General features: G+C 41.6%; 1 protein-coding gene and 1 non-coding gene across 7 annotated transcripts; both read right to left on the minus strand.

The window, feature by feature from the left end:
- Positions 1-2,588: 2,588 nt before the first annotated feature.
- On the minus strand, positions 2,589-11,070 carry RBMX (RNA binding motif protein X-linked). Of its 6 annotated transcripts, XM_088465780.1 has the most exons (11): positions 10,969-11,070; positions 10,125-10,247; positions 9,820-9,926; positions 8,672-8,801; positions 7,624-7,743; positions 7,090-7,213; positions 6,885-7,013; positions 6,710-6,795; positions 5,141-6,258; positions 4,474-4,542; positions 2,589-3,916 (listed from the first exon to the last, which is right to left on the minus strand). In XM_088465780.1, the coding sequence occupies exons 2-9, from the start codon at positions 10,231-10,233 to the stop codon at positions 5,951-5,953; spliced, it is 1,113 nt and encodes a 370-aa protein (XP_088321906.1). In that variant the 5' UTR covers positions 10,234-10,247; positions 10,969-11,070; the 3' UTR covers positions 2,589-3,916; positions 4,474-4,542; positions 5,141-5,950. The 6 variants fall into 6 exon arrangements, with proteins under 6 accessions (XP_088321906.1, XP_088321909.1, XP_088321907.1 ...); XM_088465783.1 differs by having other exon boundaries at positions 4,474-6,258; positions 6,885-7,001; positions 7,099-7,213; XM_088465781.1 differs by having other exon boundaries at positions 4,474-6,258; positions 7,099-7,213.
- Positions 10,000-10,074, minus strand: LOC148534770 (small nucleolar RNA SNORD61). Its single transcript, XR_015876938.1, has one exon. It is a non-coding gene; the product is annotated as a small nucleolar RNA SNORD61 (small nucleolar RNA).
- Positions 11,071-11,381: the final 311 nt, after the last annotated feature.

The following is an 11,381-nucleotide window of genomic DNA, read 5'->3' on the forward strand; positions in this document are numbered from 1 at the left end:
CCAAACAAAATCTCCCCAGTATATGGTAGTAATTCTAAGGCCTTCTTAAGAGTCCACATCAGCCTTCCGTGAACGAAGACAAAGCATACGGCAGGCAACAACGAAGTAGCTGATGCATTAGAAGCCAGGAGACCAGTATCCTAAATACAAGGCTACGTCCCTGATGTGAGAGAATGAAATAAATATATATATATATATTCATTCTCTCACAACAGCTGTTCCCGGGAGGCCTCCAAGGTAAATAAGTCCTCTAGAGCATCTGTCCAGCTCTCAATGGCTTTTGCTGGACAAGTAATAGCTCCTGTAAGAGAATTCACAGATTGGAGGCAAGCTTCCATCTTCCTATCCATTGTGTCCTTTAAGGGGGAAGCCATAGGGATAGGTAACGTAGTGCTTTTAATCAGCAGTGTCAGATGGGAACCTACTGCTGGGGGAGCTTCCCATTTAGCACAATCTGCTGGAATAGGGTAAAAAGAAATCAGGCACTTTGGGGGCTGAAACTTTTTACCAGGCGTATTGCATGCAACTGCCATGAGTTCAGAAAGCTGATCAGAGTGAGTAAACTCCGCCAAAACCACTTTCCATCTTTTAAACAGGCTGTTTTGATTTGGGAACAGGATAAGCATCTTCTAACTAAAGAATTGATTTGACAGTTCACACTAAAGCAGGTATGATATGGTAAGAACTTACCTTTATCGCTCTTTCTTCAAAGTCCATAGGGAGGCCTTGGGGTATAGGTTGGGGAACCAAATCCATGCACCAGTCAGATTTCAGCTCCTAGTATGCACTGGGTCCACTCTCCCTATAACCCCACCGCTGAGCCAGAGGCACCTCAGTTTGTAAGTAGCCAAAGGAGGAAAGAGCACAAAAGACTGGAACACTCAAGAACCACACACTTTTGATTATAGTTTAATTAAAATTTAAAATCAGTCCACACTTAATTTTACAATGTAAAGTGAGGGAAATAAAGTCAAGTACTTTAAAACTTAGATTTCCTGAGCAATTTCAGAATAAAATATTTCAGGTCCATACATTTATTTTCCTTAGTACTTTTTTTTACCGGTATACATCATTTTGATATAATATTCCCTTTTATTCCAACTTATTACTTGGCATCAGAATAGTTGTATTTTATTTACACAGATATCTTTAGGCACACATCCAGTAGCCAATTTCTATGAGCGTTTGAATGACGTTAAATTCACTCATGAATCGGCCACAGTAATGTCAGAAGCAGGGAGGCGTGCTCCCCCTGGTTGTTTGACATCAATCACCCGGACATGCTCAACAACTTGACAATAACATCAGGTTAAGCATGTTAGGGTACGATTGATGTGCTTACACTGAACAACTACTCGTTCAGTGTAGGCAAAGCACAGGACTGTCAACAACTGCACTATTACAATGTTGTAATCGTGCAGTCATTTTTAGTCTGCTAGTGGACTTACACCATTAGTCTATTGTGTGTTGGCGGCTCTTCCACAGGTCTGGACAATTTATCGAAGATCAGGATGTCCTTGTTAATCATATAAATGTAATATGAACTAAAGTAATAGCTAGTGGGTTACCATATCCAAAGTTAGAGATCACATTAGAGACTTCGTTAGAAATTATGCATTTGATGCCAGGTGTTTGTGTTTCAAATAGTGAAAACCAAAATAAAACAGCTACATACCTTTTACAACCTCTTCATGCCAGCCATACCACCAAAACCTGCGCTAGAATGCCAGTTTTATTATTGGGAGCATATATTTCCATTAGTTTGCACTTTCCTTAGCAGCTATTATAGTCACCCAGAGTATTTCCAGGCCCTCTTCAATTGCAGCTTACGCACACCTCGTACCCCATCACCAATAACACATCAGCTCTCCATGGGTTTAACATGTACAAAGTTAAATGATAAATTCAAATTGTACCCCTATATAAACTTCTAGATTATAACAATGTTTGCAGACCCCACTAGTTATCCAGGTGGCCTTTTGGTAAGGGAGAAGACCTTCACCTAATGATTAACAGTAGGTCTTTGCCAGATAATGAGACATGGTATTATTCATGGTGTACATTCTATTGTCTTGCAGACCAGATTCACATAAGTAGGAGCTAGAGGGGGAGGCAAGCAGTACCCATTAACACTGGTCCAGTTCCATAGAAATCCACCAATAAGCAAATTAAATGCAAGGAACTCACATTTGCCCAGGCCACTTGTTGAGGATTAGCACCGGCCACTGGCCTGTTACAGGAGTGATCAAACCGCCTCATGTCATTCCATGCCTTTATAAGACATAGGCAATGTCAAATGTGGGTCTACCCATTGCTATCCCTGGTAAAACAGCCATACATACCCATCTGTACACTGTTTTATTAGATACTGCTGCATTGGTTTGAAGCCTTATTACACATTAATACTGAGCCAATAGCACTATTTTGTTAAACCCCATGTAACTGTAGCCCAGGCATTACATGAAATCTGAAGTGGCAGCTGAATTTTTTTTTGCCCTAGCACACCTCAGATTGCAACACATCACAAGCATTACTCTGGTTTAAAATCTTCATAAAGTATTATTTGTTAAAGAAAAACAAACACATGGTAAAGTAAAAGTTTTATTATAACATTTCCAGTTACAGTTTAAATAGAGTTTCACAAGACAGACTACAGCACCTACTTATTGTAGTACTTCCATACACTGTTAGCTTGTCCTATGTTTAGCCCTATTAAACAGATGGCAACTACAAAAAAATAAAAATCACATTTTCATATACAAACCTTGTAGTGTATTAATCCAATCAAAAATTGGTCATGCCATAACCTAAAATATTCTACACTAAAACTTTGGACACAATGGTTGCTTGTTTTTGCCCATTTTCAGAGCCCCAGTAATATATGGGGCACACATGTGCTAGCACTAAGATAGATATATCTACCCATCAGCAAGTTTAATGGTGGGAGGTCTTTCAGTAGGATAGCTCAGTTGGGGGAGCATAAACCTGCATAGGAAGTGTGGGTCATACAGTAACTACTCTTCCATAGTGGTTACCAACTCAATGTTCATCCTGGGGAACAGCCTGCCCACCTCTTCAAGTCTATTGTAGGTCAATTCTATTTGCTATGAAAACTGCAGTGACCCTGTCAAAAGCAAGATGTGGGACCCAATTTAAGTATTCCACATTAACAAGGAGGGCAGCACATTGGATTTTACACATCACTAGGAAGTATTAGGACATGCAGTTAACCCTTTATATATGAAAAGGCAATTTCCCCCCTGCTGCCAGTTATCTTCAAAAGCTAAAAAGCAAGTGTCTCTCCAGGTGTTGTGAAACTAAACATTACAGCATGCTGTGAGTTGCAGTTTCACAACACCTGGAGAGCCACAGGATTTCCATGGCTGTTCTAAACAGTGCTAGACAAGCATGACTGGACAGGTTGCTATGGCAATCAACCTTTATATAGTTACTTGTGGAAGAGTTTACATCTTTATTAGTGAAAGATCCAGAGAAAACTAACCAGCTGGATGCCAACAGCAAGAGAAACCTGGGAGGTCAATGAGGAACGAGTGAAAGTTTCACTCTATGTTTACCCATAACCTCTTCAAAGTACTGATTTTATCATCAGCCAGAGTTATGCTAATTGAATGGCTTAGTGACATGAGCATGATACGCTCATAATGTGGTCAGCAGTAGCCATAAAGATTAAGGGAAACCTTTTACTAGTAGAGGGAGAGCATGTCCACAAGAGCACATTCGCTTTCAGTCAAAGTAACAGTAAGTTACTTTATGACCAAGTTTGCAACACTAAAAGCAGAGAAACCACTTACTCAGAATCCCTACACCTGTAGCATTATGCCACACCTACATCAGACAATGGTCAGGCTTCTCGTCACTGAAGTCAGCATCCAATCATCAGTACACATGCAGGAGCCTTAAAGAGAAATAGCCCAAAGTCAATAGCATGAAAATAGTTTGCACTATTGCCCACAAAAATGTTAAATTCAAAAGGACCTCTACAGAAACAGACAGGCTGCTTGAGAAAGGAACATAAAAGCAGCAGCCCCAAAAAGTTGTAAACCTAATCTCACCCTAACCCAATGTGCTAGAGAAATAGAAAAATATCTGGAAAATCCCAGTAACAGCCAAAAGGTATAAGCAAACATGTTTTTATTTTGAAGAGTACTAGAAATCAATAGTATGAAATTTAATTGCAAAAGTAGAATTAACCAAATCAGACCTACTAATTTACTGGAGATGTGCAGGTTTGGTTCCGATAGTCAATAAGGTTTGGTTTTTAGAGCCTATCTGGCATCACATGTTTTGTATAGCCAATAAGGTTTGGTTTTCAGTCCAGAACCAAGGCCGCACATCTCCAATATTTAGAGAACTAGACGTTACAAATCGCTGTTCAACAGTAAACCAGACGCATTAACTCCTGTACCAGCACAAATTAAGTTTTGTTCACACTTAAAAATGAGGTCCCCATACCTGATTTTTGAGACAAGTGCCAGCCTCTGTTCAACAGGATACTTAACGGTACGAACAGAAAGATTCAACCTGTAACAAAACATTCAATTTAAGCCAGTGCTTGTAGGAAACATCCCATTCCACACATCCCCTCCCCTTCAACTGCAGTCACAACCTTTTAATGACATCCAGGAGGCATTGGTTTGGAAAGGAACATTGGGATGACTTAAGGCGTGTAGTTTCCATTGTGCACTGCCATGATTAGATATGTTGTAGGTCTCCAGTACATTCAAGTTTGAATCATCAAGGATTGATGTGTCATACATGTGCATGTGGCATTAAGCTGCTTTTTTGTTCATATTTGTTTGTTTAAACCCTATGAAGTGTGCTTTAGTCTTTTAGGACATCCGAGGCTAGAGATGACATGAGCAGCCAGAGAGCATTTCACCTAGTCATTAGATTACTGTGAAACCTCTTTCCTATTAAAAGCAAGTATCCATTATCCCCATGCTAATTCGTGTTTTTTTTTTTTAATCCAAGCACAACATTGTTTGTATATTAGTTATCCATCAGTGCCTTTCCATGTTTCATTAATTTCCATTAAGTAAAAACTCTGTATCGAGAGACAGATAAGCAGCGCAAGTTTGACTTAGACTGAAAAAAAACAAAGCTAGTAGTCTTTGCTTACCCTCATTGCAGTTTCTCAGGAATTTGAAGGTTTACAGTAGAAAGTCACTTGTTTTAGGCTGTCATGGTCTTTGAGGAGAGACATCATTTGGTTCTTCAATAGCCTTTAGAATCATGCCTTTAAAAGTGACACTACAGATTTGCAAACACATTGAAACAGTAACAGCATATATGGTTTGGTAGCCTCTTTGAATGACAGGGCCTACTTTTATGAACTGCAGATTACCATGTGTCAAATTCAGAATTGGGGGTGTGCAGAGTCCTTTTTGACAGCAACTGTAGGCAAGATGGGTATGCATTATCCAGGTTTAGTGTATTTAATCTCAAGATCCTTTATATACACACACCAATTTGATACACATTTTCTGGAGAGTCTGGCTTGTTGTATTAGCAGCATACCCACTACAATTTATGTGGTTGAGTTATCCTTATTTTGTAGTCGCCATTGTAACTCAGATGTATGTTCAGTTGGGGGGGGCCATTATGAAATAAGAGGAGATGTGGCGTTTCAGTGAAACTTTACTTTGAAAAAGTTACAACACTAATACACAACTTATACTATACATTGTACATTTCAGAGAAAGGCTAACAAAATTTGAAGATTAAGCATTTCAACTTCCTCGAATGAACATAAAATTTGTTGAGGAGAAAACTTACAGGTTTAAAAAAAAAAAAAAAAAAAAAATGAAAGATAAATAAAAAAAAAAATGAAATCAAACTCCTTTCGAGTCCTCTGGTGGTAAAGGCCGAGCAAATGCCACTTTGCTATTATAAGTGAACGTCTTTGGTCCATGTAAAGAATTTTTTAATTTTAGTATCGGCTTCTGCCGCCTCCTCTATCAGATCTGCTTCCTCCTCGGCCACCACCTCGGGGGACCCCACGACTTGAGCTGCTGTATGAATCGCGTGGAGGTGGATAACCTCTATCCATTGGAGGTGGTATGCCGCGCTCCTGTCTCCCAACTCTGTCACGCCCACTTGAGTAGATATCATTCCTGCTGCTTGAGTAACTGTCTCTGCCTCCATATCCATCCCGTGCGCTGCTGTAATCATCATAGCGACTGCTTCCACCATATGATGGAGGGGGCCCTCTTGCAGGTGGGGCACTACGTGAGTTACCTGCAGGGTCAATGGTCAGGCAATAGGGCAACACTGAGTTACATCACATTTTAATTTTGATAATAGCACCTTATTTACTTTTGCTTGCTTTTTTTTTTTAATCTGCCATGGTTGGGAAATTCTATTGGATGGGGGTGGCATGGCAAGAAAAATATAACCTAGATTGTTGACATTAACAGATAAGGCACACTGTAAAGGTCATCCCATTGGGGTAGTGAGCTCCAGAGCAGCAGCTTAAGACTGTAGAGATTCTGCCACATGATATCCAGAGTTGCATTTGTATCACTGGGGTATGTTTTTGATCTTGCTGTAGGTCAATTTATCAGTATTCCATGTATGGGAGAAAATAATTTGCCCACATAATAAACTAATTTCTTTTCTCTTTTTTTAATCTTCACCATGGGGCAAATAAGTATCCTGAAAGACATTACTTTGTAAAATAACACCTTACCGTAAGGCTCATAAGAGTCTCTGTAAGAACCTCCACTCGGATGATCTGAATAGTCTCTATCACGGCCTCCATACCCATCACGATCCCTGAATAGAAAAAAAAATAAAAAATTAGCAGTTAGCTTTAAGCAGGGTGGGGGGAGGGAGGAGGAATATATAGATAAAAACTTATGTACCCATAGCCTCTGGAACCACCATAATCATCACGGGAACTCGAGTGGCCATATTCCCGGTAGGCATAATCTCTTGGGGGCGGTGCATAATCTCTGGAGTCTCTGGAGCTTCCATAATCTCTGCCAGAGTAACTAAAATAAATATTTAAATCTGAGGACCTTCCTGCTGAAGATGCAGGATATTAATTGATGTAAAAGTTCTTCTTACCCATCATACCTGTCCTTTCCACTGTAGCCATCATCTCTAGGTGACATGTACACATCTCTGCGAGAGGTCATAGAGTCTCTGCGAGGTGGTCCTCCATACCCATCTCTTTCACGTGACAATGGAGCTGCAGACAAACATTGAGAACACAATGTCAATGCCTTCTACAAATCTAAATCAAGCTTCGCCATTAAACATGCATATTAAGCAACAGCGGGAATTCAATTCACTGCGGGGTTTACCCTGCATGGATAACCAGGGTGAACACGCGCTAACCTGCCGACTGCAGATAAACTGAAAAAGCAATGGGGTTTCCACACGCATCAAGCCCCTGCGTGTGCCTTATATATAAGCTCCTGAAGTTGCAAGGAAGAGCCCACCTCGGTAGTTTATAGTTGGTACTAAACCCAGCTAAGTTTGTTTCCCGGCATGGGTAATTAGCAGCAGGGCAAGCCCCACAGCTAATTGGACCCTACCCACATAGAAAAAGTCAGGGAACATAGCCGAAGCATAGTGAACATTCGATTGTAAATTTACCTCTCCCACCCATGCCACTACTACGAATTGGACCAGATGGTGCTGATCTTTTAGGTGGTGGACCTCCGCTTCTTGGTGGTGGTCCCCTTTTAAGTGGCATCTGCCCTCTTGATGAGCCTCCTAGGGTGGGAAAGATAAGTTAAAAAGCCATTAACATTTCAACTACCACCTATAAAGCACTATCAAACCCAGAAGTACATTACAAATGAAAAAAATCCTAGGAATAGGTAACAAAACGAGACCCCTGCACTGAAGCTTAAATATGGTGGCATGTAACATGTCCTAAATGCATATCAAAGTCAAACAGAATAGTGGCCACTAGTTACAAATAAACATGATATACCCTTGTGCACTAGAATTGGTTTGTATATTACAAGCACTTATTTTGGGTTTAAGAAGGCATTAAGTGAATATGTGGGTTAATTATGGAATACAACCTATGTAATTTGTATGAAAACTTAAAGCAATGCATCAACCTTTGAATTAGTATCTAATCTTTAAGATGAAATATTTAAGATCTTAGATTCTGAAAAGAAAGTTTAAAAATAGCAGTTGCAAGTAAGCAATGTGACAAATACAGCAGCTAACATTTGACAACAAAACAAATTTATAATTAAAAAAATGTTTTTAAACCATTTAAAAAATTTGGCATTTAAATTGTTTGGAGCACTTTTGGGATATGAGGGCTGTGGGGCCAGCAAACCAAACAAACAGTCAGCCGACTGCTCTAATAGCAAAATAAAGGAGGCAGAGTTGAAGGTTTGACTTACAATGGGGCAACTCGATTGTCTGGACAGCAATAATTAATGGGCTCCCAGTGTTGTAATTCAATTGTTCTGGTGCCCATTTAACAGCTAAACCCTCCTAAAGTCCTGGTTAGGGCACCACAAAGCACAGGTTTATCACACATTTTTGCTCACACCCTCCAGAGCAAAACTGCCCATCATGCTCAGACGGAGCAACAATTGAATTGATCCAGCGGCCACCTACACAATTGAACTGCCCTCACATTCCTGCTTAATACTGATAGTGTTCTGCAGACTAGTACCTCCTCTTGATCCCCTGAGGCCTCTTGGTGGCCCACGGCTTCTTGGTGGTGGTGGAGGCCCACGCCTACTTCCCACTCCAAAAGAAGGCTTTGTAGCCTGCTCCACCTTAATTGGCTTCCCATCCAAACCCTGTGTGGGGAAGAGAGAGTTAACATAAGAAAATTTTAATGAGCATTGTGCTATTTTATGTACAGCTACCAACCTCATTAAAGCATTCATAAATATAACAGCGTGGTTCCTGTATACATGCATATTTAGGAAGTTCAAGGACCTGCTCTCAAGATTAAAAAAAAAAAAAAGTGTGTCCGAATAACAGAACTACTAAGCCCATGCACAGACTGGATACATCTTACAAGATGTACTTATCAAGTTTCTATGATTATTGAAGAAAGTTTGCTCCCAGGATATAAAGACAAATTCCATGTGTCAGACTACAGATAGTAATAAATGCTCTCAACTGCCCAGTCAGCTCGACGTGTTCTCATCTTTGCAGGGAAACCGAATCCTAAAGGACCCATTTTAACAGCATATCACCACAGCTTTTTTGTTAAATAAACTCTAGAACAGTGTACACTGAATTTGACCAAAAAGCCCAACAAACTTTGAGGGGGATGTAACACTACGCTGGCAGCTCCTGCCTTCTTGCACGAGGGGGGACTGCCCATGCTGCAATACAAAGTCCTGGCATATGAGTAGTGGATATGGCAAACACCAGCTATTTGGGACTGCATAGGCTGCAGCCCTTAGAAGCCAGGTAGGGCTTTCTGATAAGAGTAACTTCCTAATGAAAGCATTGTTAATCGCAGACTGGTAGTCCCAGGGGGATAAAGACACCTGTCCCTGGCAGGAAGAAATTCATTGAGAAACCGCTGCCAGTTAACAGGTGGTGTCAGATTTTACTGGGAGGGCTGCCACTCCCCATCCCCCAAATAAAATACACCACTTCTAATCCAGTTTCAGATAGGTGACACAGCAGACAACTATATCCCCCAACTCAAAGATAACAGGTACTTCAGCAGACACCTCCCACCATGTACTTAACACTTGCCAAAATTGAATGCACACAGGCAAAGCACGAGTTACTATTTACACTATAAAAAGTATATTCAGGATTAGTAATGGTAAAGGATGGTAACCATGTACATACCTTCCCATTCAGCTCTCTTGCTGCATCCTTGGCATCGGCAGGACTCTCGAACGTCACAAACGCAAACCCTCTGGACTTGTTAGTTTCACGATCCTTCATCAATAGGACTGAGGATAAAGTAATTCAGCTTTAGATAACTGCAAAGATGACACTATTCAGACTGGAAACATAGCATTACAGGAGCTCAGAACTTCTTAGAGGACAATTGAGCTTTATCAATTCAACAGATGATCAATGCAAAGTGTTCATCACCGCTCGCTGTCTCCCCCACCCAGACACCGACACATTTCTGTGGCCACACTCACCTTCTACTATAGGCCCATATTTCCCAAACACTCCTTCCAAAGCTTTCTCCGTAGTCTCGGTGTTCAAGCCACCAATGAACAGTTTCCCGGGGCGATCGGCTTCTAGCATTTTCAAACTGAAAGCTAAAATAAGAGATTATACATTACACAAGCAGCAGAGATAACAGGCAGACAGCATAATGAATTTACTTACAAAAAAGAAAGGTCTTACCCACATGGAACTGTAATAACTACATACATAAATTACTAAGACTAGCTTTAAGAAATAATCCACCCACATTCCCGCTTCAGTAATAAGCACTGGGGTGAGGGGTAGAGGCAAACCTCGTGAGGGTGAAGATTACAGTGCTAGCTGTTAATTAACAAGTGCACCCTATGCAAGTCCCCTCAGGGAGATCACGGACAACAGGACCCCTGGGCATAATAAACTGAAACGCCAGCGCTAGCTGAGGAGACCGAGGGGCGACACCCAGACATAAGATGGCGGCCAGCAGTGTGGCGAGAGGAAGCTGCGCATATATAGGGCCGCTGCACCCCGCGGAGTGATCACGCACACGGTCACACATAAATGCGCGTATTAATACAGAGAGACACCGTCAGGTCCTACAACCACAAGCGACAACACGCCTCAGGAAACCGTTCGGCGAGAGGATTAAAATGGCGACTTCTAAAATGGCGGCTTGACCCGCATGGCTGGCTGGCCGCAATCCCTATCCACTGAGAACAGCGAAACACACAACCACCCTGAGACCACATCAAGGTGGGAACGCTCCGCTAAAGTCTTCCCACCTAAAAAAAAACAAACAAAAGGCCCGCTCGCTACCTGTTGCTCCAATTCACTTACCGTAGTCTACACTCCTGAACGTCTGCGCAGCTAAAATGACCGCGGACAAAGAACGCGCGTGCCTTAAATAGCCCTGACGTCACTCGGTCAGAACGAGGCTGTAGTGCCCGGATGCTCAGATGCACGAATAGCAGAGAGTCACGTCTGGTGGTCACGTGGTGAGCCGCGGCAGCTCTGTACTGTACTACAGTGAGAGATTGCGGCTGCATATGTGACGTCACGGGGAGGCTCTGCAGTCGCCATGCTATTGGTGCGGGCAACGAGGGGCGGAGTAGCTGCGGGTACTGGTAGTAATGTGGGACGGGTTGTGCATAACATGCAAGATATTCATATACTACACTACGTACTATACAATATACATTAATCAGCGGAGGCACTGCAGCTGCAATATGTTAAGAATTTGACCAATTCTT

This window comes from Taudactylus pleione, unplaced genomic scaffold (genome assembly GCF_031769625.1).
Source record: "Taudactylus pleione unplaced genomic scaffold, aTauple2 ptg000064l, whole genome shotgun sequence".
NCBI lineage: Eukaryota > Metazoa > Chordata > Amphibia > Anura > Myobatrachidae > Taudactylus > Taudactylus pleione.

Bases quoted from the DNA above. Each gene is read 5' to 3' on its own strand.
- RBMX (XM_088465780.1), bottom strand. From the start codon at position 10,233: ATGCTAGAAGCCGATCGCCCCGGGAAACTGTTCATTGGTGGCTTGAAC. The intron at 7,744-8,671 runs GTACTAGTCTGC...TTCCCACCCTAG, and splicing joins CCTCAGGGGATCAAGAGGAG to GAGGCTCATCAAGAGGGCAG. The intron at 6,796-6,884 runs GTACATAAGTTT...TTTTCTATTCAG, and splicing joins GGTGGTTCCAGAGGCTATGG to GGATCGTGATGGGTATGGAG.